Source organism: Myotis yumanensis, unplaced genomic scaffold (genome assembly GCF_028538775.1).
Source record: "Myotis yumanensis isolate MYYU_CA2020_CCGP unplaced genomic scaffold, mMyoYum1.0.hap1 SCAF_4, whole genome shotgun sequence".
Taxonomy (NCBI): domain Eukaryota; kingdom Metazoa; phylum Chordata; class Mammalia; order Chiroptera; family Vespertilionidae; genus Myotis; species Myotis yumanensis.
The window spans coordinates 89,903,973-89,929,696 of NW_027223755.1; the positions used below are offsets into that span (position 1 = coordinate 89,903,973).

The 25,724-nt window shown below is 42.5% G+C and overlaps 2 protein-coding genes and 1 pseudogene across 7 annotated transcripts in view; 1 reads left to right on the forward strand and 2 right to left on the reverse strand.

The window, feature by feature from the left end:
- NDE1 (nudE neurodevelopment protein 1) overlaps window positions 1-5,257 on the reverse strand; it is a 36,028-nt gene extending 30,771 nt beyond the window's left edge. For all 3 annotated transcript variants that reach the window (XM_070412926.1, XM_070412925.1, XM_070412927.1), the window contains exon 1: window positions 5,176-5,257. The gene's annotated coding sequence lies outside the window, so the exon portion shown is untranslated. The remainder of the gene's footprint in view (window positions 1-5,175) is intronic.
- Window positions 1,310-1,410, reverse strand: LOC139009601 (U6 spliceosomal RNA; annotated as a pseudogene).
- Window positions 5,258-9,940: 4,683 nt separating the features above from the next.
- The window catches only part of MARF1 (meiosis regulator and mRNA stability factor 1), a 44,074-nt gene continuing 28,290 nt past the window's right edge, over window positions 9,941-25,724 (forward strand). For 2 of the 4 annotated variants that reach the window (XM_070412928.1, XM_070412931.1), the window contains exons 1-10: window positions 9,941-10,040; window positions 13,620-13,821; window positions 15,694-16,386; window positions 17,118-17,286; window positions 18,406-18,632; window positions 21,392-21,509; window positions 22,102-22,274; window positions 23,952-24,380; window positions 24,583-24,740; window positions 24,822-24,980. In XM_070412928.1, the coding sequence (XP_070269029.1) occupies window positions 13,678-13,821; window positions 15,694-16,386; window positions 17,118-17,286; window positions 18,406-18,632; window positions 21,392-21,509; window positions 22,102-22,274; window positions 23,952-24,380; window positions 24,583-24,740; window positions 24,822-24,980 (2,270 nt within the window). In that variant the 5' untranslated portion in view covers window positions 9,941-10,040; window positions 13,620-13,677. The remainder of the gene's footprint in view (window positions 10,041-13,619; window positions 13,822-15,693; window positions 16,387-17,117; window positions 17,287-18,405; window positions 18,633-21,391; window positions 21,510-22,101; window positions 22,275-23,951; window positions 24,381-24,582; window positions 24,741-24,821; window positions 24,981-25,724) is intronic. The other 2 variants (XM_070412929.1, XM_070412930.1) reach the window with 2 other exon arrangements.

A 25,724-nucleotide genomic window follows, 5' to 3' on the forward strand; every position in this document is an offset into this window, starting at 1 on the left:
CCCCTCTTGCTTATGCACCAGCTACACTGCCTTCTTTCTGTTGCTTGAACACACCAAGCTTGCCCTACCTCAGGGCCTTAGCACTTGTTCGCTTTGCCTGGAATGCTTTTCCTTCAGATCTTTTCTCAGCAGGTTTCCTTCTTGCCATTCAGATCTCAGCTAAAATGTCTTCCCCAGCCCTAACTGGTTTTGCTCAGTGGACATAGCGTCGGCCTGCGGAGTGAAAGGTCCCAGGTTCGATTCTGACCAAGGGCATGTACCTTGGTTGTGGGCACATCCCCAGTAGGGGGTGTGCAGGAGGCAGCTGACCGATGTTTCTCTCTCATCGATGTTTCTAACTCTCTATCCCTCTCCTTCCTCTGTAAAAAATCAATAAAATATATATTTTTTAAAAAATAAATAAATAAATAGTCTTCCCCAGATAGACCTTATTTGAATACTACCAAATACCCCCTCCAGCCCTTCAGTATCATACTAACCCAACTTTGTGTTATCACTTTGTGAGTTTTGTTTTTGTTTATTACCCCTCACTGGGATGTCAGATGTTGAACACAGGGACCTTCTCCATCTTTTATATCCCCAATGCCTACAGGCATTCAATAAATGCTTATGGAATGAACATACATAGGAGAAGATAGAGATTGGCCACTAGCTGATGGGGATTATGAGGATAAGAAAAGGCAAGAAGCAAGAGACCCTCTGAATGCTAGTTTATCATTTATATCAGTAAATCCCTAAAATGCTTATCGGGATGGGGAACACCTCTCCCTCAGCACCTGAGTGGCATCTCCTTGATGGGAAGGGGTTGGAGGATAGGATGCCATGTTTGAAACTACCCCCTCCTCAAGGTTTACATGATAAGGAGTATCTGATATAGTTATTGGAATTTAATAACCTTCATCCTACACTCTTATGACAGACGAGGCTTAGAAAAGGGCTCCTTAAAGTACTGTTATCACAGCCAGTGAGGCTTAAACTTAATCCCGATGAAATTAATTTGTGATGTTTTAGGAGGCGCTTCCACTGTGAGAGGGGCTCTACATACAACCATGCTGATGGGAAGGATCTGGTTTTGGACTTCAGATACTGGGGAGAAACTAAGCAGAGACCTGAGCTTAGGTCACAGCTTGCACTCCCTTCTCTAAATCTCTGATTCCTTCAACTAAAGGCAAAAACCACAAGCCTGCATTTCAACCAAAAACCTCTGCACTTCAAAAACAATCCTCAGGGAAGAGAAAAAAATATACTACAGGCTAAGAGGGAAGAAGTAAGGCTTTGTTTTGAAACAGCAATCTTTTTATTTTATTTTTTTAATATGGAACGCTTCACGAATTTGCGTGCCATCTTTGCGCAGGGTTAATCTTCTCTGTATCATTCCAATTTTAGTATATGTGCTGAGGAAGCGAGCACTGAAACAGCAATCTTATAAAAATGTTTTCTTTGCCATGTGAAAATGTATCAAAGTTCTAATGTTATTCTCTGCCACAGAAAGCAGGTAAGATGACTTGCAAAGGTTCCCTTCCTCCAGCATTATCTACTGAATTTTAATATCACCTTCTATTTGCTGTGTGCTGGGCATTTATAAACAACTTTGTCACTTTAAGGCCATTCAGCTGTAGGAGTAAGCAAGACAATCACTTATCACTTTTTTATATATTAAGTAGCACTCTCTTGTGACAGAAATCCAACCCTAACTGGTACAACCAAGAAAGGGAGTTGATTTTCTCTCATAACAGTAAATCAGGTACAGCTGGATCCAGGCGCTCAAACAATATCATCAGGACCCAATCCCTCTACCTCTTGGTCCTGCTTTCCTATGTTTTGGCTTCATTTTCAGGCTGTCTCCTCTCTTGCAATACAAAGATGATCATTGGCACTCCAGGCTTACCTCCTACCATCTAACTGGTTTTTTAGAAGCTGGAGCAGAAACATTGTAAACCAGACCCAAGGGGGGTTGGGGGGGGTTGTCTTTAAATTCAAGTTCAAGGTCTCCCTGGGATTGCAAACAGACTGATTAGAGGTCAAATTCACTCATTTTCATTTGGCCCACACGGTCTTTTAAAAGGCACTGTGACAGGCAGGTGTTAACTCTTGGTAATGATATACACACCTTTGTACCCACAATCTTAAAAACGGATACTTCATGCCTATATTTCATCTGTGCTACAGGCATTTAGTCTCCTAACTTGTGTTTTCAATACACCATCATGTCATCGTGTCCCACCATCAGGGACAAATCTAATGGGCGCCTCAACTCTATATTCTACAGCAGGCACAGAAGAACAAACTGGAACAAGTGGTTCAAAAAGTATCTATTTTATGTAACTTAAAACTATCACTCCTACAAAAATGCGTTTCACCAAGTTTTTTGGTGTGTTTTCCATGATTAAAGTTAACAGAGAAGTCTGAAAACACACTTGAGACACATGCCTTTGATTTCAAAACCAGAAAAACACAACAAAGCAATCTCTCTTGGCTTCCCTCTGAGTGAAGAAAGCCAGGGCATGCTGGTCAGAAGCAATACACACCTATAAACCATCAGGAATTAACTCACCGCCCTTCTCCACCCCAACCCCAATCCTTCCCAATCAAAACAAATGGAAGAGCTGAAGGGAAAGGAAGGGAGAGAAAGAAGTTGCCAAATGCCAGCATGTGCTCCAACAGCTTCTACGTTATGAAGTAGGCTTTGCACTTCGCAGAAGTGATGTCACTGGGACAAGATCAGTCAAGAGTCAGCAAGTCTGGCTTCTGTTTTTCAATGTCTATAATGATCTACCGAAAAAATAGGCACGCAAGGACAAATACGCAAGGCTGTACACCATCAATTCACTGATGTGGAAACTGGAGAAATGTAACTGTCAACAGAGGACTAATTGGAAAACTATGAAGTTGTTAAGAATTACATGTACTGCCCTAGCTGGTTTGGCTCAGTGGATAGAGCGTGGGCCAGTGGACTGAAGGGTCCCGGGTTCAATTCTGGTCAAGGGCACATGCCTGGGTTGCAGGCTTGATCCCCGGTGGGGGGCCTGCAGGAGGCAGCCAATCAATGATTCTCATCATTAATGTTTCTAGTTCTCTCTCTCTCCCTTCCTTTCTGAAGTCAATAAAACTACATAAAAGTAATAATAAAGTAAAATTGTTTAAAAAAAAGAATTGTATGTACTAAAATGGAAGAAAGTTCATGACATATTAAGAAACGACGCCATTTTTGTTTACAAATCTATCTCCCTTTCTTCTTTGTATGCAAAGGGTCTAGAACAGAGGTTCTCAACCTGTGGGTCGCGACCCCTTTGGGGGTCGAACGGCCCTTTCACAGGGGTCGCACGGCCCTTTCACAGGGGTCGCCTAAGACCATCGGAAAAACACATACATAATTACATATTGTTTTTGTGATTAACCACTATGCTTTAATTATGTTCAATTTGTAACAATGAAATTGGGGGTCACCACAACTTGAGGAACTGTATTAAAGGGTCACGGCATTAGGAAGGTTGAGAACCACTGGTCTAGAAGGATGTACCACAATGTGGGTAAAGCAGGCACTGAGATGAGAACTTACACCTGACATAACACTATATACATTGACTTTCACAGTAAGCATATTTTGCTTTTGAAATTTTAACCTGAACAAAAAACTAGAATAGCTATTGTTCCAGGATAAGTTTTTTCTACTGAACCAAAATGCCAGGGAAAGAGTTTTTCCTACTGTGGTTCCCCCTCCTCCATCCCTTTTCAAACATTTCTGAACACCTACTAAGTGTTCAGGCGCAGCTGGGAGAGGCAGATACAAAACATCTACCTCGGTACTGGATGCAAACACAGTACCAGTAGCTGACACCAACTTTCCATACACAGGTGCGCTCATGTTAGAAAACTGTAGGGAAAGGTAGTGTGATTTCTCTGGTTCGCATGTTCAAAGGCAAAAGAAGACACTTATCCAAAATGGGATAAAATCTACCAACCAGAGGCCCCTGAGACTTCAAGGACATATATCATCTGGATCTAACCCTACATAAAAGATACACTAAGAGGAAAGATTTAAGCTTCAAAACGGATTGAATACCGGTGTGTGTGTTTGGGTGGTGTCAGGTACCAAGTGTCTCTGGGAGTCACTGGGATTCAATCCCTCTTCAAAGCACCTTACCCATGTCCTAAAACGCCATCCTATCCTCTAACACACACACAAAACCAGCACAGAAAACAAGTATCTGCCCAGCGCACGCTGCAAAGGCCATTTCTTCATAAAGGAAGTTAAAAGGGGCCTCGGGCTGCAAGTAGAAAAGGCACAAGCTAGTACAAACCCCGAACAAAGAAGTCAGGGAAGTTCAGACCCTCTGGAGGCAGAGAACCTGAGAAGACGGGAGAAGATAAAGCAGCTTCCCCAAAAAGCGGTGTCCCGGGGGTGACGGGGTTTCCCAGGACCTCGCAGAGGTCGGTAAGCCCAGCCGCCGCATTCAAGCTGTGGAAGAAGCGTTTTCATCCTTTATCCAATCCGTCCCCAAAGTGCTGTCGGAGGAAATCTGAACCGTCCTGCAGCAGAGACCTGAGAAACGCGGAGGAAAGGAGACGCTTCCAAACGCGTTCCCGAAGGGAGGAGGGAGGTGGAGGAAGGAGGTTTTTCGGAAAGGGGCCTGCGATGAGGGTGGGGAAGTAGGCGAGCAGGAGAGCTAGGAGAAATGAGGGGTGAGGGGGGACAGCCGAAGGAAAAAAGGGGTGGTGGGGACTGAGGAGGGGCAGAACTCACGGCGAGAAAGGAGACTGGGGAGTCCAGGAGGGGGGTTCGGGGTGGGAGGGACCAGGAGAGCCGAGGAGCAGAGCTGCGAGGGCTGGGGACGCGGAAGGACCAAGGAAGTCAAGGGGGGAGAGGAGGGCAGCAAGAAAAAGAAAGTTGGCGAAGGCGAGGAGCCGGGGAGAGGACACGAGAGTAGGAAGGCACAAAGTTAGCAAGGGAGGTTCCAGGGAAGCGGGAATTCCGAGCCCAGTGCCCGGGACCGCCAGAGTCCGGGCGGCCAGGAAGCGACGCGCAAGCGAGGGGAGCCCCAGGGTCCCGGCACCGCGGCGGCCGGGGGTCCCGGAGCGCACCTGGCGGCGGGGCGGGGCAGAAGAGTTTCCCAGCGGCGGAGGCGGTCCCCAAGCCGCCCTCAGCCCCGGCGGCGGCTGCAGCTCCGCACTTACCCGAGCTAAGGCGGCGAGGACGGGCGGCGGCTGCAACAGCGGAGGCGGCAGAAACAGCGGCGGCTGCTGAGGGTAGTGCGGCCGGGACCTCGGGCCCGGGCCCCCGCCCTTGCGCTCGCGGCCCGCGTCATCCATTGGCTGCTGCGCCACGAGACCGCGTCCGCCTCGGCCAATCAGCGCCGAGCAGCGGCGTTTGGAAACTTTTTTCCCAGGGTCCGGGCGCGGCGTGGCCACGCGGCGGCGGCCCTGCGGCGGGAGGGGGCTTGTGAGGCTCAGGCTGCCAGGCGGGGACCTGGCCCGCCTTGGAGGATGCTGGCCGCTGCCCGGACACCCCAGAACGGGCTCCGACTTGTGGGCCAACGCACGTCAAGAACATGCGTCTCCCTCCCCTTGACACCGATTGCATTTTCCCCCAATCAGAGGAAAGACAAAGATTCAGACCAGCTTAGGCTAAGCAATGCTCTGCGTTTTCCCCATTCCTTTATGCCCCAAATAAAAATGTCCACATAACTACCTTCTTCCAAGGTAGCACAACGTAGTGCGTAAGAGTTTGATTTCATGCCCGGTTTTGAATCCTTACTAGTTGAGTGATCTTGGGCAAGTTACTCTCTGTGACTTAGATTCCTCATGTATAAAATGTTCATGATAGGATTCTACCTCAGAGGATTAAGCGGAGGCGGAATGAGTAACTTGCCGTTTGTAAAACCAGTGCCTAACACGTAGTTAAGTACAATCTATGTATTTGTTAAGTGATCATGATTTGTTAGAAAAGTGGTTGTGTCCCGTACAATGCTAACTTGACTTAGGTTTCCTCATTTAATTCTCACAGCAATCCTAATTGTTCGCCAGTAATTGTTTATTGAGCACTCACGCTTATAGCGCAGACAAGATGCCTAGCCTCAAAGAGTGTATACTACTAAGAAAGAAACACATTAAACAGCAAACAGGAAAAGTTAAATAATTTCAGATTCTAGGAAGTGCTAAGCATAGAGCAAGGTCACGTGATAGAGGAAATTCCTTGGGGAGGAATTTGAGGACACCGGAGCTGAGGCCAGGAAAGCACTTTTCTTGTCTTCATTTAAAGATGAGAAAACTAAGGTGCAGGAAGTTAAATGTGTTGCCCGAGGTCTCACAATTAGTAAGAAATCAGGCTCTAGCCCTGGCCGGTTTGGCTAGCTGGATAGAGCGTCGGCCTGCAGACTCAAGGGTCCCGGGTTCGATTCCGGTCGGGGACATGTGCCTTGGTTGCGGGCACATCCCCAGTGGGGAGTGTGCAGGAGGCAGCTGATCGATGTTTCTAACTCTCTATCCCTCTCCCTTCCTCTCTGTAAAAAATCAATAAAATATATTTTTTTTAAAAAAAGGAAGAAGAAGTCAGGCTCTAAAGCTGGGTCTACACTCGTGTTCTTCAGCACTATGCTAGAGGCAAAGAGATCTGAATTGCTTTGAGGGTTCCAAGCACATTCTTCGAACCCCTTCTGCCTCCTTGCCTTTCTCTAATTCTACTTTGTTTTGATTCCTCACTAGTCCCTGGAGAAGCTCAGAGACACAAAAGGGAACCACCACCTACATCACCAGAGTTAAGGAAAGTACCAAAATTTCTTGGGGGGGGTGGAGGGGAGCAGGGGGAGAACTTTAATTCTGGTCCCAAATGCTAATAAATGTTTGCATCCTTTTGACACTTTTGCTCTTATGCTTCCTTTCACTCCAAAATTTTATTGCCCCTCACCATTGTGTGAGGTTTCTGGGCAGGGAACAGTCACCCCAGTTTACAAATGAACTGAAGTACAAATTGATAAAGTATCATTTCAGTCCTGACTAAATGGCACTGATCAAGTAATGTCAACTAGTTGGCTTTCAATTTCCTTCATTTTCCATCAAAAAAAGGGAGGGACATTGAAATGATTATCATTATTAAACTCCTCTTCAGGAACAGGAGTTTAGGTAAATATCACTTGGTAAAACCTTAAAAACGAAAGGAAAATTTTGGTGTACTATAAAGCATATCCTCTCTTTATTAAATTTCTTTTCCTTGTAGTATTTAGATATGAATGAGTGGAGAACTCAGTTTCTCTGAAGTCCTTCCATTATCATTTACTAGAGGTCCAGTGCACAAAATTCATGCACTGGTAGGGTCCCTAGCGGCTGCCGGCTGCCTGCGGGGTACTACCTCCCTTCCCCCAGCTGGCCCACCCCCTGGTCCAACTCCCGGACAACTCTCAGTTGAAGGGACACTTTGCATACTACACTTTTATTATATAGGATTATTTCAAAACCCTAAACTTAACCTAACATAGAAGAAAAGTTGCTGGAGGAGAAACTACTTTTGTGGCAGCCAGGTTAATCTAGGACAGTGGTTCTCAACCTGTGGGTCGCGACTCCTTTGGGGGTCAAACGACCCTTTCACAGGGGTCGCTTAAGACCATCGGAAAACACATATATAATTACATATTGTTTTTGTGATTAATCACTATGCTTTAATTATGTTCAATCTGTAACAACGTAATTGGGGGTCACCACAACATGAGGAACTGTATTAAAGGGTAGCAGCATTAAGAAGGTTGAGAACCACTGATCTAGGAGCTGAACTGAATCTAGGAGCTTAAATAGCACAAAAATCAATCTTCATCCTTGTTTCATACAATTTGGACAAGGAAAAAACTGAAAGTTACTTTTTCTCTCTGAAAAAAGAGTTCATCCAGCAAAGGAATAGAAATAAGGCTAACAGAGGCTAAATTTAAGAAAATATGTCTTAAGGAACATGTTAAAGCACTCTTTCACAAATATCAAATTGTATTTTGATTCAAAATGATCTGCTTCCAAGGGCTGGCGTACTCTGCATAGGTTAGTATTCTACAGAAAACAACAAAATTGCATTTCTTTAAGAATTATTTGTAATTCAGACTTTTCATTAGCTTTCCACTTTGTTCATTTTTATTTCCTGCACTTGACCTGTTGAGACCAGGCACAATTCTGGCCTTGAAAGAATGTCAGAGTCAAACAAAACGTGTCTGCTCTTTATTATGTTTTGTGGCTAAAAACTTTTCTTAAAAAGAAGAATTTTTAAAAATCCACCATTACTTTGTTCGCCTTTTTATATTTTTAGTTAATATGGTCCGTGTTCAGAGATACTCAGCTAGAATTGAAAAGGAAAACACCCCTAAAGAGAAGCATATGTGGTACTCTGAAAACAAAAACAAAAACAACAACAACAACACACACACACACACACACACACACACACACACAAACGCTAGAAACGGAGTTGCTTTCCCATCTAACTCCCATTTGGAAAATATTCCCCACACAGACACAATGCAGATCTAACCTAAGCAGGCTGACGAGGCGTGTGTACTTGTCATCTTCCTCCTGGAAAATGAAATTCAAGCACAGGATTCTTCAGCTCCCTGTTTGATCTTGCCCTCCACAGTCACGTCTACCAGGATGTCTACAGGGACGTATTGCTGCCCCTGAAATGCACCCCGCCTATCGGAATTGCCTAGTGAAACTGCCTCACACTTCAGACTCTGGGGGGACGGTGTGTGTGTGTGTGTGTGTGTGTGTGTAAGGTCTCTTTCGGCCATTTCTAGTTATTGATTCTTCTGCAAAGTCAATGTTATCTTGGCAAACTTTAGAAATAAACTCTCCCAACCTTTCCATAGTCTCCAGCTAGCACATCCTAAACTCTGTCTCGATTTAGCTATAGCGATGCGCTTTGTTTTTCTAATTTGCAACAGGATATAGTGAGCAGCTGGCAGCTTTGCCAAGGACAATTGTGCTTATTGAATTAAAAAAACAACAACAACACTTTTCTTTTTAAATCTCAGGTAAAAGTAGATGGTGAGGCGAAGGGGGAGAAAACAAACCCAGACACGACTTAGCCATCCACGTAACATACAAGCCGCAAGGGGCCTCGCAAGGCTTTTGCAACCACGAGGTCTACTTTTTGTTCGCCCAGCCTGCTTACTGGGAAAGTTGTGTTCGTTTATAATGAGCTGCGGACCAGGGCTTTTAAAAACCACGTTTTCCTAAGTCACGAGGACCTCTTCGCTGTCGGTGACAACACCCGGGCTAGTCCCGGACACACGTTTTCTTGCCAGCGAGACGCCGGCCGGCCAGAAGGACCGGCGGTTAGCTCGGTTGGCAGTTCTTGTGGGGTGGTTTTTGTTTTTTTTTCACTCGCCACTAGGTTGCACTAGATTAAGCTTGCTGTGGAAAATATGCGTTATTTAAATTTTTTCCCAAAGCAGAATCATCACGTGACAAGATGGGGTGGGGGAGAGAGAGAGAGAAAAGAGAAGTGAGCCAAAACGTTCAGGCTTTTCATCGAAATCCGATTTAAATCGCCTTTCCTCAAAAGACCGAAAGAACTGACTTGTACCAAATCCTGTGGTTGGCTGATTTTTTTCCCCCGGTTCCACTTCACAAGCTCCCTAATTCCCCGCTCTTCGGTTTCTTTCCACTCTGCAACGATAGACCAGGGGGAAGGCCTCCTTAAATTGGGGGTTTTCGTCAAAAAAAGCCGGTGCCGCCCCCCGGGAAGGTCCCTATTTAAGGGTTTATCGGGAGGGGACTGAGCCTGACGAGGCTGCAGGGCCGCGAGGCCCCGCCCCCCCCAGATTCCCAGCACGCCCTGCGCGGAGAGGACACGACGGTGGGGGAGGGGTGGAGGAAGGGGCGGGGCGAGGGGGAAGAAAAGGGCGTCGTTTTACGACCGGGGCGGTGCGGTGCGGAAGCGGAAGTGAAGGGCGCGCTTGGCGGCGGCGGCGGGAGCTGCGGAGTCGGGAATCAAAACAAAGGGCCTGGCGGGGCGGGGGGAAGGCGGCGGGGTCGGAATGTGAGCGAAGGTGGAGCTGGCTGTAGAGGTGAGTGTGCTGGGAGCGTTGGGAACCAGTCCTCGATGGGCCCACTTCTCTGGGGCCACCAGGCTGGAGGAAAGACGGTGTACCCCCTTTCCCCTGCCTATTACTGGCGGAGGTGCGGGAGGTTGGCTAGTCGAGGGGAAGGACTGGGACCCACCACTCAGGCCCCCACTAAAGGTTCGGGTTGCCTCCCTTTCGTGTCCGTTCACGACAGCCATTGCTGCGCCGCTGCTGCCCTTTGGCGGTGGGGGGGGGGGGGGGGGGAGTTGGCTCCCCGCCCGCACCTGTCTCCCTGCTCCCAATGGTGCCCTCCAGGTGTGGAGAGCAACCTTTCCAGAGGGGTTTGCTCCGTGGGAAGGTTAAGAGAGGAAGATGGGACGGGTGCTTTTGCAACCCTCCTGAGCGTTTTGCATCCTCCTCAGTTTTCAACACTCTCTAGGGTGCAGCCTCTGGTTTGAAGGATAGTAGTTGAGTTTTCTTAGGGCTTGAGCCACTCCCACTACTGGTTGTAACGCGACACCTTGATAACACCTTTTAGAGTTCCCCAAGCACCTTGCTGGTATTACTAAGAGCTCTCCAGTTACCTTTATGTCTTTTGAACTTCCTAACATCTCTGAGCGGTAATACTCTGTTTTTGCATACAGAAGGATTGAAACCTAACGGTCTTCCTAGGCGTTTATCGAACTCTTCATTCACTCAGCTATTACGGATATGTGTTAGATTGAGGAGATACAAAAATAAGTAAGGAAACATGATCCCTACTGTCACGGAGTTTATATTCAAGTGGGAGAGACAGAAAATAAAGAAAGCAAATAAGACAATTTTAGATAGAAGAGCTATTGAAAAAAGTAATGGGGTTGGGGAGGGTGTATGGGGGGGTTAAGGATTAGATTGGGTGTTAAGGTCACTGCTAAATTTTCTACTCGACTGTCTCATTTAATCCAAACAATAGCCCTATGAGAGTGCCACTATTATCAGCCCATTTTCCAGATGGGATCTGAGGTTTGGAGAGATTGTGAGCTACACAGAGAGGAAGCCAAAGAATTGGGGATTAATATGCAGACAGTCTGACTTCAGAACCTGTGCTCTCAAACACTATCTGAATTGCTCAGATATTCTGAGAGGTAATGGCAGAAGTGAGACTTAAATGAAAATCAAAGAAAACTTTGCTTTGGCTACCTAAGTTACTTAGTGGCATTCCCAGGAATATTTGGGAAAATTTCCAGGTGCAGGCCACTAACAAGCTAATATGTGTGTACTTTCTGTTGCTGTGTTGAGCAATACAGAGGGCACCTTGGTGTGGTAGAAAGAGGTGGACAAGCCTGGTTTACTCCCTTTCTAATAGTGTGATCTTGCGCAAGTTACAAAACTTCATTGAAGTTCTGTTTTCTCCTCTGTAAGATGTGGCTTAATCATTGTATCCCTGTGGCAATCATAAGCCTGCTACAGAGTAGGTAATAAGTACATATTTGCTGAATGAAGAAATAATGTTAAATAAAAATGCTTAGTAAACTATATTGTACTCTACCTGTCAGCTCACTTTCAGGATTGGCCTTGAAGAGGTTTGTGAGAACACATTGAAGTTGTGTATATCCTGAATATCACAAATTCTTTATGATTTAGAGGAGATTGTGGGAGGTATTAAACCTGTATTTAAGAGGAAAAACAAGTAGCATAATGTACTAATATTGTGGTAGTTAACTTCATCTCTGTCTCCAAATTAACTCCTAATTATAAACAGCTAGGTAAAGTAAAAATATTTATTTAGTATATACTAAGTAGCCAGCCCTGTGCTTGACACAGGTGATGAAGTGTTGAAAACAAATGGTAGGCTCCTTTATCTAATATTTTTCACCCTCAGTAGTGCTGTGAGGTGTACAGGGAAGAAATTAGCCACACTGAACCGAGGAAGAACCCAAAATTTAATGAAGTTTTGTAGCTTCAACATAAGGGCTAAATAGTAAATATTTTAGGCTTTGTAGGCAATATAGTCTCTGTTGCAAATACTTAATTCTGCAATTATAGTGCAAAAATCAGCCATAGACAGTTCTTAAATGAGTGTGGCCATGTCTCGATAAAACTGTTTACAGACACTGAAATTTGAATTTCATAAAATTTTGTGTCATAAAACATTTTGATTTTTTTCCTAAGAATTTAAAAATGTAAAATACATTCTTAGTTCAAAGGCCATTTAAATAAAAGCAGTGGGCTGGTTTTGGCTGGCAGGTCATAGTTTGTCTACCCCTGCTTTATGTGATCAGCCCTCCTGTACCTTAAATATGGCACTTGTATCATCATCTCTCCCCTCACCCTACTATGTTGATGTTAAAACTGCTTGAAACGAGGATCTTATCAGAGAGATAGCTAAAAGGAATTCTTTTCTATAGTCCCAGGTTAAATTTCTGGAAGATAAATTAATAACCTTAAAGTGGCCACTGTAGGTAAGAGTAGGTGATTGTTGGGGTATGATGGTGGGGACTTGGAAATGAGATTCAGTTGTCCTTACCATTGGCTGGCTGCCTCCATGCCCAATGGCTATTATTGATTTGATCTGCTTTTATTGTACTGTTTAAGTGTTGTTGCACTGGAGTAGATACAGCATGTCTGTGACTTGAGATTTCTCTGTTAGATTTTTGTTGGTATACCAGGTTGCACAAACTAAGAAATTGGTTTGATTTGTTTTATAGCAGAATCAAATTCAAAGTCTTGGTCGGATGGCTCAATTGGTTGAAGAATTGTCCTGTATACCAAAAGGTTGTTGGTTCAGTTCCTAGTCACGGTACATACCTAGGTTTCAGGTTTGATCCCTGGTCTGGGCACTTAGAGGAGGCAACTGATTGATGTTTCTCATATCTGTAGTTCTCTCTCTCTCTCTCTCTTTTGCTCAAAATCAGTTTTTTAAAAAACCCCACCATATCTTCTGGGGAGGATTAAAAAAAATCAAAAGTCCACAGAGGTCACATAATATGGACCTTCCATACTAATATCAAAGACCAGTGGGATAAGTTGTTATTAAATCAATTTCAGAATCTTACGTAACTGGTAATGAGGACATATAGTTATTCTTTTACTAAAAATTACATGCTCTCTGCTGTTAATTTTTTGACTCTCATAAGAAGAGCCTTTAGGGAAAGACAGTTGAGAAGAATTAAGAAAAACTATAGAAAACGTCTACTCAGGGCTAGAGGAGGTTGTCTCCAGCTAAGTGAAGAGGAGAGGTTTCACTCGTGATATGCAGGTGTCCAAGATTTGGTTACTTCTCTCAAGCATGGCTGTTTATAGAAAAGAAATAGGGCTCATCTGGAGTTCATTTTTATTGGAAGAATTATAGAACATGAGAAATGGAAGAGGCTGATTTTTTTTAAAAACGGGTGGATGCAGTCAGAATTTAAGCATAAACAGTCAACCAAGTTTACCAAATTTTAGTAACCTGTAATATGCTTTGAAAGCCATTCTACTTTTGCTCCTTAAGGTCTTACTTGTTGGGAGCCATTGCACCATTAATATAGTTGCAGTCTCACATTTTAATAGTAAAATTTGTACTTATGCATATAAATAACATTGAAATCTCATTCTCAACAGGGTGGAAGAATGAAAGAAAAGAAAGGTGAAAGAATGTTGAACAACTTTATGTGGCTATATGATGGAAGGAAACGGAACTGAGAACTCCTGTAGTAGAACACTCGGATGGCTTCAACAAGATAATGGTGCTAAGCCATGGCTTTGGAAATTCTCTAATTGCTTTTCTCGTCCTGAGCAGATGTTGCGACTTAGTCCCCAAACGGTAACTATGTGCAAGACTAAGGACATAGCAAATTCCTAATGCAAATAGATGGGAGCTCCATTTGTTCTGGGGCAGTTGCTCTCCCTGGGGTCTGTGCTGAGTTTTCCTGGTATCTTGCTTATATTACTTCTTGTAGAACATTATTATAATTCCTGACTCAACGAGCATAATTTTTTAACTCCTGTATGTCCACTCTTAAATAACAGTAGATGCTTTAAATATTTAATGTTAACATTTTGGGAAGATTTGTTTCTCATTAAAGTCATGGATTTCAAAGATAAATCCACATTGTAGAATACAATTGGAGAAAATATAAAATAGATTTTATTTTACTTTAGCCTTCTGAAATTTTTTTTAAAAATACATATTTTTTTAATTGATTTTAGAGAGGACGAGAGAGGGAGAGAGAGAAACATCAATGGTGAAAGAGAATCATTGATTGGCTGCCTCCTGCATGCCCCCTACTGGGGATTGAGCCCGAAACCTGGGCATGTGCCCTTGACTGGAATCAAACCCGAGACTCTTCAGTCTGCAGGCTGATGCTCTATCCACTGAGCCAAACTAGCTAGGGCCAGATGCAGACACTTGATTTTTGTCAGTGGCATTCAGAATTGAGTGTGTTCAAGGGGACCAACTCACAATAACCTTGCCATAAGAGCCAAATTTGTATAAATCAGAATGGCAGCGTATTCATTTCCAGCCTGAACTGTAATTACCAAAAAGGCAGAATATAGTGCTTGTTGGATGGTCATCCCATTGCTATTACCTCCCTTTTAGGAAAAATCTAACTGAAAATCCAAATTTCTCCTGAATGAATATAGAATCACAGCAAAAGGAGTGAAATCATGGAAGTCAGATGGACCCTTCTATGCTCCCAGGGATGAGTATGTCTCAATCACTATACGAGGGCATCTTTTTCATCTTGGTAGAGCCTGCAGTCAGTCTATAAAGGCTCTTGATTAGTTAGATCTCCTTTTCAGGGTCCAGGAACTCTGCTGAGAGGTTTATGTGCATGATCTTATTTTATCCTTCTAACAGTTGTCAGAAGTGCATCCGGTTGTTCCCAATTGAAAGATGAGGAAATGGAAGTGTAGAGAGCTTAAGTAACTTACTCAAGGTCATAAAACTGCTGAGTATCACATGCAAACCAAGGCCTCTGACACTAATGCCATACCACAACCTTTATAAATTTACTGGCCTCCTGTGTCTATGTTGGAGGAATGTGACAAACTATTTCTCTTGTATTTCTTCCCAGTTTTCTAATTATCCTAATTTTTTTCACTGGCTGCAGAATAATTGTTGGCATTAGGGATTTAGGCCATGATATTCTAGGGTTTGCTAAATGTCATCAGCAGCACGTTTATAGACTTTTCCACAGATGGGTCACCTGGGGAGATGGCTGAGCTCATCCATAGTGTTTGGAATCTTCTCTGAAGAACCTTACTAAAACCCCTTATGATTTTACTGCAAAGCACTTTGCTTTTAAGCCATCTTTATTGAATGCTGCTGTGACTGTGTTGTTTCCATACCACCTATTTTGTCTTCAGAAGATGCCGTGAGACAAGGGGAAGTTATCAAAAGGAGGTAACTGGGACATAGATGGTTAACCCGGCTTACCAAAGACCCCTCCCCTAGTCTCTTAAAATTCTGGAAGAACATAGTCTTACCTTTCGTTGTCTTTCCATGTTCACCTCCTGCAGGCCTCTCTGAAGAATGCCACTGGTTTTAGCTGGTATTTCATTTTGTTTGTTCATGATTGAGTGGTATAAACAGGATTGAATCGTTTCCATTGTTAAATGCAATAGGATGTAACCAAAAATCTCTGACCTCAAAAAATTAACAGGTGTTCTGATTTTTTTTTTTTTTTCTCAGAAAGATTACATGGAGAACAAGAAAGTTGCTGTGGAATTAAAGGATGTACCATCTCCCCTTCATACTGGCTCTAAACTTTTTCCAGCAGTTCCACTTCCAGATACTCATTCTCTTCAGCAAACTAAAATACAGCTTCCAACTGTCCCCAAAGTAAGCTGCTGTGCTCATTGCACTAATGAACCCTCCACTTCACCAATGCATTTTGGTGGTGGCGGTGGCGGTGGCGGTAGCGGAGGTACTGGTAGCTTGATTCACACGGGCACAGTGTTAGACTCACAGAGCACCAGGACAATCACATGCCAGGTAGGGTCAGGACTTGCTTTTCAGTCTTCACCTTCACTCCAGAATGCCTTAGCTAGGAACAGTATGGCCGGCATTGCAAGTGACTTTCCCAGCACGTGTCCAGAAAGTAACCTCTCTTCCTGCCAACACCTGCCCTGTTGTGGAAAGCTCCATTTCCAGTCATGCCATGGTAACGTGCACAAGCTACATCAGTTCCCGGCTCTCCAGGGCTGCACCTCTGCTGGCTATTTCCCCTGTTCTGATTTCACAAGTGGGGCTCCAGGGCATTTGGAAGAGCACATTTCACAGTCGGAGCTAACACCTCACTTGTGCACCAGCTCTTTGCACCTAAATGTGGTCCCTCCGGTGTGTTTAAAGGGCTCCCTTTACTGCGAAGACTGTCTAAACAAGGTTTGTATCTTTTTATTTGATATGCTGGGGGCAGCTGAGGTTTGAGGAATGACATTTTTTAAGTGGATATATCTTGAAAAGCCTTTATTTTGCATGGGGTTGAAGATTCTTCCATGATGTCGCTTTCTTCCCATGAGCATAACTTCTGCTGGTCCCAAAGCTATGGGTAAAATGGGAGGGACCATTCAGATAGGTAGAGAGTAATTATTTATATAGTTTACCCTGTTAGGGCCTCTTGAAATAAATCTGTTTCGTACATGTAAACCTAGTTCAGCAAAGCCTCGTGTACTATTTTGTCTTTAAAGGCTACAGCACGATTGTGATTTCTTATAACACCTTGTACACGAACCCATTCATGTAATGTAGGTAATTGCATGTTGACCTTTTGTAGTAATTTGAGGAACTTGAAACTTGGCCTCAATCCCACTTGTGTTTAAGTGAACACTTTAATTCCCTTTATGTAAAGTGTGTCTGAGGTCTCCATTGCAGCAGACACATGCCCCAGAATGTAAAGATCTGATCATGTGACTATCTCTCCTGATCATTTCAAGTCACTTCTTTGAGTGAGTTTATGAATTGATAACTAATAGTCTAGGAAAGATGATTTGAAAAGGTATTTTATTAGAGGTTAGCATCTGGAAAGGAGAAACACTTGGAATGTGTTTTCAGTTGTTGTATATAATTCTGAAATGATATATCTGAAACCTTTTTAAAAAAAATTTTTAAAACAGCCGGCAAGAAATAGTATAATTGCTGCTGCTAAAGTCTGGCCAAATATACCACCTCCAAATACTCAAACTGCACCTGTTACTGTTCCTCTGTGTAATGGCTGTGGAACCAAAGGGAAGGAGACCACATTGTTATTGGCGACCAGTCTAGACAAAGCTGCTTCGAAATTTGGTAAATGACAGTATGGTATAAAATGTGCATATTTAAATAGTTTTCAATATCATATCCTAACTGTGCATTGCCTGTAAAAGAGTCCTTGTGGTTCTAAAGCTACTGTGTATGTGAGTCTCCATTTCCATCTCTTGGTAAAAATATTTTTATTTTTATAGATCAGTATGTTATTTGCCCTTTATTTATATTTTTAAAAATATATTGTTATTGATTTCAAAGAGGAAGGGATAGGGGGAGAGAGAAACAGCAACGTTGAGAGAGAATCATTGATCAGCTGCCTCCTGCACGCCCCACAGTGGGATTGAGCCTGCAACCCAGGCATGTGCCCTAACCAGGAATCGAACTGTGACCTCCTGGTTTACAGGTCAAGGATGCTCAACCACTGAGCCATGCCAGCTGGGCTCATTTGCCCTTTATATTGGGCTGGGGCTAATTGAAATCAGAAGCTGTGTGTAGAAAAATGGGGAGTACATTAGGAGAAACAAGTACTGGATGGGACATGGTGTCAACTTAGGTTAATAATCACACTTATTAATTGTATACTCTCTAGAAGCTGTAAGTCTTTAGAAAGGTTTGGTAATGACTGGTGAAAAATGACATTTGAAAACCTAAGAGCATTTTCCCCAAAAGTAACTAATGTAATATTTTATTTTTTAAAAACATTTAAAAAATATTAAATCAGATGTTAATGCACTAAAAATCATTTAAAATCGACAGTAAGAACTTTTGTTACCTCTTCATTGTTCTTTCCAATGGGGCAGAGCATGGAAATCAGGTCCCAGGACTGCAGCATCCATTCACCTATGTGTTAGTATTGAGAGATGCATAAGTGGTCAGCATGAGGATGGCTCAGGCTTTGTGATGGATTATTGTGGGCTTAAAGTAAATTAACCTTTTTTAGTTTGTTCTCTTCTGAAAAATAGGAATAATTGCTAGAGGTACTATGACAGCTTGGGTTTTTTTTGTTTTATTAGATCAACCAGTGAAGTTGGTATCCTTAAAATTAATATCCATCAATTATTTCGATTTTCTGCCACTAAGAATGATAGGTAGCTATTTTATTTCAATTTGCCATTTCTTTTTCATTATGTATAATTGAAAGTGTTAACATTTCTTAAGGCTCACCAGAAGTTGCACTAGCCGGACAGCTGCTGGAAAACTTACCCCCCATTGGAGTTTTTTGGGATATTGAAAACTGCTCAGTTCCCTCTGGCCGCTCAGCCTCTGCTGTTGTACATAGAATCCGTGAGAAGTTTTTTAAAGGCCATAGAGAAGCAGAATTCATCTGTGTTTGTGACATCAGTAAAGAAAACAAAGAAGTTATTCAAGAGCTGAATAATTGCCAGGTAAAAAAATAAAACAGTTTTAATCTATTATGGTAGAAGAATAGGTACATGTGATTTTCTTTCAAAGAATTACAATTCAAAATTGGTTTAATAATATGCATTTGGAAATAAAGGAAATTAGCAAAAGATTATTTCTAAAGTACAGTAAATCCTCACTTAACATTGTCAATAGGTTCTACAACTTCAAATGAAATGACATATAATGAAACCAGTTTTGCCACATAGGCTAATTGATATAAACAAGAGTTAAGTTCCTATAGCAGCGGTTCTCAACCTGTGGGTCGCGACCCCTTTGGGGGTCGAACGACCCTTTCATAGGGGTCGCCTAATACCATGGGAAAACATATATATAATTACATATTGTTTTTGTGATTCATCACTATGCTTTAATTATGTTCAATTTGTAACAATGAAATTGGGGGTCACCACAACATGAGGAACTGTATTAAAGGGTCGTGGCATTAGGAAGATTGAGAACCACTGTCCTATAGCATTTCACCAGTGTTATAACAAAATGACATTGAACGAAATGATGTTATTTGAGGGCCTGCTGTAATAGGAATCATCTAATTGTGTCTAATCTTTCAGTAATGCTACTCATATGTGACTAGTGATATACCTGTATAATGGTTTCCTTTGATTTTCATAATTGCTCTGTGAACAAGGCTCATAGGATTTATTATTTGAAATTTACAAATGAAATTGAGACCCCCAAAGTGGTTAAGCAACTTAAAATTTTTTTTTAATTCATTTGAGAGAGAGTCGGGAGAGGGCGGGGGAGGGCAGAAAGAGAAAGAGAAACATCTTTTTTTAAAATATATTTTATTGATTTTTACAGAGAGGAAGGGAAAGGGATAGAGAGTTAGAAACATCGATGAGAGAGAAACATCAATCAGCTGCCTCCTGCACGCCCCTACTGGGGATGTGCCTGCAACCAAGGTACTTGTCCTTGACCAGAATCAAACCCGGGACCCCTCAGTCTGCAGGCTGACGCTCTATCCACTGAGCCAAACCGGTTAGGGCATCACTTTGTTGTTCCACTTATTTATGCAATAATTGGTTGATTCTTTTTTTTTTTTTTTTTTTTCTTTTTAAAATAAGTTTTATTGATTTTTACAGAGAAGGGAAAGGAATACAGAGTTAGAAAAAATGGATGAGAGAAACATTGATCAGCTGTCTCCTGCACGCCCCCTACTGGGGATCGAGCCCTCAACCAAGGTACATACCTTTGATTGGTTGATTCTTTTATGTGTCCGACCTGGGATCGAACTCATGACCTTGGTGTATGGGGATGATGCTCCAGCCAACTGAGCCATCTGGCCAGGGCTTAAGCAACTTTTTTTTTTTTTTTAAATATATTTTATTGATTTTTTTACAGAGAGGAAGGGAGAGGGATAGAGAGTTAGAAACATTGATGAGAAACATTGATCAACCGCCTCGTGCCCGCACCCAAGGTACATGCCCTTGACCGGAATCGAACCTGGGACCTTTCAGTCCACAGGCTGACGCTCTGTCCACTGAGCCAAACCGGTTAGGGCTAAGCAACTTTTTTAAAAAATTGATTTTAAAATCAAGAGAGAGGAAGGGAGGATAAAGAGATAGAAACATCGATAAGAGAGAAACATCATTCAACTGCCTCCTGTGTGCCCCCTAATGGGGATTGAGCCCACATCCCGGATATGTGCCCTTGACTGGGAGTCAAACCAGTGACCACTTGGTTTGTGGGTTGATGCTCAATCACTGAGCCATACTGGCTGGACTTAAGCAACTTTTTTAAGATCACATGGCCAGTAAGTAGATAACTAAGATTTAAATCCAGATTGAGCCCAAAGTCTGTTCTCTTAAATTGGAATTAGAACCAAGTTCTTTTGACTCTTAGACAAATAATTCCATTGATATCCCATATTGGTGTCTAAAATTATATACTTATGTTCTTTATAAAAACTAATTTATTGTGTTTTGCATGTAGTTGTGGCACCTCTCAAAACTTTCCTTGCTTTGAAGACTGTTATTTATGACCTGATAATTTTTTGTTGTTGTTAATACTCACCCAAGGATATTTTTCAATTGATTTCTGGAGAGAGTGGAGAGAGGGGAATGAGAAAGAGAAAGATCTATGTGACGGACACATCGATCGGTTGCCTCCCGCATGCATCCCAGCCAGGACTGAGGAATCAAACCTGCAACCCAGATGCGTGCCCATGACTGGGAATTGAACCTTTGACCCTTCAGTGTGCAGGCCACTGAGCCACACCAGCCAGAGCAAGCCTGATAATTTTAATAGGAATAAACACAGTTTAGCTCCCTACAGGCTAGATGCCTCTCCTGTTCACTACCTGACCCCAGATCCTGAAAGCGTAGTGTATATAGCATAAACAAATGACACCAGCCCCAAATATTATTTTAATCATATATCAAATCTCTGCTATTCCCAAATTGTTGGTAAAAGCTCTTCGTGAGAGTTCATGCAACTACTTCAAATTTCACTTCCTTTTCTCTGCCTAATTTCTGATAGGGGCATGGATGAAGTGCAAAAGCAGATTAGAGGGGGCGGGGGGGGGGGTAATAATGGAAGCAGGCAATTCTTATGGAAAACCAAATTTGAAATTATTGACATCTGGTTGCAATTTTTCCCCATTTCAAGTTGCAATAATAATAATAATGAAAGATTTTATTTCCTCAAAGACAGTCTGTTAAGATGTGTAGTGATTTTCTCACCTCAGCCTTTTCTCATTTGTCCTTATTATAAATTAATGCAGGTAACTGTTGCCCACATCAATGCTACTGCGAAGAATGCCGCTGATGATAAACTCCGCCAGAGTCTCCGAAGGTTTGCAAATACCCACACTGCTCCAGCTACTGTGGTTCTTGTGTCGAGTAAGTGTGGAAACATCTGCTCATTTTAGCTAAATGCACTATGTGGGAATTACCATAGGAGCCAGAACATGTTAAAATGTGTCTGAAAGAGGCTGAAGTACATAGGACATATTTATGCTTATGTCTGGGAACTGTCTGGGAAATAAAAATGGGTCTACATGGAATTCTGTATTTTCTCCTTGGAACTTGAGTAAGGATTCTTGTGGGGCCAAGTTTATTAAAGAAAACGTAATTTTTTCTTAAAAAGAAAACTCATGTTGTTTTTAACCCTGGGCCAATGCTGCTAATCTTAAAAATCTAAGATGAGTAATGTCCAAAGTTGACACTCCCCCAAATATTAATATTTGCTGCCTGTTATGACTAGAAGTAACACGTGTCTTGGGATTCAGTATAAGTATGTGGTAAAATTGTTTTACCATGCTAATTCTTCTGATATCAAATGTCTTCCTATTCTAAAAAGGGAGGGGGAGGGGTCGGCTTTAGCTCAAGCAGTTACTTCATGGCAGACATTAAAAAGGGAGGGGGGGGAGTCTGTCTTTCTCAAGTGTTTCTAATGTTTGGGGATGGGATTGGGCTGTATCTTACCTTTCAGCTGATGTCAATTTTGCCTTGGAACTTAGTGACCTGAGACACAGACATGGTTTTCACATAATTTTGATCCATAAAAACCAGGCCTCAGAAGCACTGCTGCATCATGCTAATGAATTGATTAGATTTGAAGAATTCATTTCCGACTTGCCCCCCAGGTCACCACTAAAAATGCCAGTAAGTGAGTTTGCCTTCTCTTTGCTATATTCCAGCACTAGATTAGGGAGGTTGAAGAAGCCCTGAGCAAGGGGGTCTACAAGCCTAGAGGAAACTCTTCATTATAGGAGGTTTAGCCAGATTTTGAAATAAGGGTTAGAAATCTTCAATTCTTCTCTTACAAATATACAGAGACTTGATATGTATGAGTGTTGTTTTTATTTTAAAATTGACTTAGATTTACCTTACCAATAGCCACTGGCCAGTGTCTCCATAGCTAACAATGCTTTGTGTCAGAGGGATAGAAATAATGGAATAAGAGTTATTATTCCTTTTGCTTTCAAGTGTTTTGGGTAAAGAATATGGTGATGGTTTGTACCAACTGGTGTGTTTGGAGTCAAACAGAGGAATTGTAAAGTTTTCAGGCATTTAAAATGTAATCCTCAGCAGGCCTCTGAGCCTGTTTTCTGTAGTTGCACTCCATGTCATGCATGTGCACAGGAAGGTAGGAATGGTTATTGCTACACCTATTGCCTGTTAAGCCACATGATAGGAGAAGGTGAGTTTTTTCCAGCAAGGTGAGCATTTCTGATAATCTTGATTCGGGACAGGAATGTTTACTGCAATGCTGAACAACATTAATAAGTTGCTTGGAGATTATTTATGTAACTCTTAAAGAAATAGTAACGATGGAGAGGAGCTATAGTGTAGATCAGTGATGGCGAACCTTTGACACCTCTGACACGCGAACTCATTTTTTTGGTTGATTTTTCTTTGTTAAATGGCATTTAAATATATAAAATAAATATCAGAAATACACATCTTTGTTTTACTATGGTTGCAGATATCAAAAAATTTCTATATGTAACACGGCACAAGAGTTAAGTTAGGGTTTTTCAAAATGCTGACAGGCCGAGCTCAAAAGGTTCGCCATCACTGGTGTAGATGAAGCAGAAGAGCAGGCAATCCTATACATTAAGTGCAGTTTTAATGTAATTAGATAACTTGAGAGTTACAGAAGTACCTTAGAGATGATCTCATCCAATGTCCTTAAATCAGGGAGGAGAAAGTCAGCACTTAGAAAAAGTAGGCAATTCATTGGAGGTCACACAGCTTGATCACAGAAGAGCAGAGACGACCCCAGGGCCCCTGATCCAAGCACTTGAGCTGCTAGTCTCCCTGTATTCCCTGACACCCAGAACAAGCCAAGGTTAAACACATGCTAAGGATAACCCAATTGGGGATACCAGAGTCTGACCCTACTTCAGTCTTTGAGCCACCCTCCTAATTAATTTTTGTTGTTATTCATTATGCTTTTAGCCATTTGGCTATAGCTCCATTTTTCACCCTTCTGCTTCTGTTTGCACTCACTTTTCTAATCTGGAAGACTTTGAAGTCAGATGTATTTTAGGTGAAAGATTGCTCACTATAGAGATCCTTATTCCTAAGGGTTAAAAAACAAAACAAAACATTATTCAGAAATTGAATCGTCAGTCTCATTCACTAGAGTGATAGCTTCAGATACAGTTCTCTTTTTCTATGTTTTTTAATCTAAATAAGTTCACCTTCTCCCATCTAAATCATTATTTACCTCCCCTTCAAGGTCTCAAGCTTGTTGGAGATCATTTGTTGTTCTTATTTTGTAATTAAATGTGTGCCCTTGAGTTAACCTGTTGTAACACTTCTCCTCTGTGTCAGCAGTGCCACACTCTGCTCTATGTTTATAACCTACCAGCAAATAAAGATGGCAAGAGCGTCAGCAACAGGCTCAGACGCCTGTCCGACAACTGTGGTGGGAAAGTGCTGAGCATCACGGGCTGCAGTGCAATCCTCCGCTTCATAAACCAGGATAGTGCAGAACGGGCTCAGAAGCGAATGGAAAATGAAGATGTCTTTGGGAATAGGATCATCGTGTCATTTACTCCCAAAAATAAAGAACTCTGTGAAACAAACAGTTCAAATGCAATTCCTGATAAAGTGAAGTCTCCAAAAAAACTTAAGATTCCAAAATTGTGCCTCATCAAAGATGCAAATGAGCAATCTTCCAGTGCCAAAGCCATGCCTGGAAAAGGGTCGCAGGCAAATTCTGGATCTGCTGCAAAAAACACAAATGTGAAAAGTTTACAGGTAATTATAGTACCTCTTGCTTTCTGAAGTTTACAGTAGGTTTGGTTTCTTTGTCTCTGTGTTTTATAGGCCCGCTTGCTTTTGTTCTGTCCTTTTTTTATTTCCATTTTGATGATAACTCAAAGTGACATGATTTCTGTACAGGGTTTGACACACCTTGGGTACTTAAATTTTTAATTCCTCTGTACTTGTCTCTTTTAAGGAGCTGTGCCGTCTGGAGTCAAAAACTGGTACTAGAAACAGTGAATCCCAGCAGGGTAACCTGAGGCTGGTGGCACCTCCTCACAGAAACTCGAGTGTCGTAGCACCCACACTAAAAAACTCCGGGTTGGCAGAATCCGTTTACAAAACCAATCCGAAGTAGGTTGAATTACTCTTTTCTCATAGTTGCTTCTCCAAAGTGAGGGAAAACAAATAACCTCTGATTTTTCCCTTCATTAGAAAAGAGAACCTCAGTGCCCGAAGTGTTACCAGTTCTCCTGTAGAGAAAAAAAACAAAGAGGAGACTTTGTTCCAAGTGAGTTACCCGTCTGCTTTTAGCAAGTTGATTGCATCCAGGCAAATCAGTTCTCTGCTCACATCTCCATCTTGGTCTTCTCGGTAAGTCCAGCTTCTTGATCCAAGGAGTGGTTATGTGCAATAGAAGATATGTTTGTTTAAAAGAATTCAAGCAACACAGAAGCACATAAAGTAAAAGAGAAGTCTCATCCCTCTTCTGTCAGCCCCCTTGCCCCAGGTAATTTTAGCTAACATTTGGGGCAGTGCTTCTCACCATCTTTCCCTTCTCCACGTGGGCATCAGTAAGCAGAAGTCAGAGAAAGAAGCTTGTCCTGGAGTTCCTGGCCAGCGATGGGAGGGAGACACGTGAGGATGTCCTTGCCATTTCCTTATCGCCTCATCATGTTGAGGAAAAGGCCCAAACTAGACATATATTGGTTATTCTTATTCATAGGATAATTGCAGGAAGTAAGGGCCTCTGTAAACCACTGTAAGGATCTGTATAACACTTACCTTATCTAAGCTTTCTAAACACTCGCACTGAGTAATTCTGGAAGCTTGGAAGACGGAAGGAGCCATAAGGCCATGTGGCATCCCATGAACTCCTTCTAGCATTGTAGGTGTTCTGCTGAGTTGGTGAAGACTCACTACAAAGGCAATGTTGGACCTGTAACATTACATTTTAATATATTTTATTGATTTTTTTACAGAGAGGAAGGGAGAGGGATAGAGAGTTAGAAACATCTATGAGAGAGAAACATCGATCAGCTGCCTCCTGCACACTCCCCACTGGGGATGTGCCCGCAACCAAGGTACATGCCCTTGACCGGAATCGAACCTGGAACC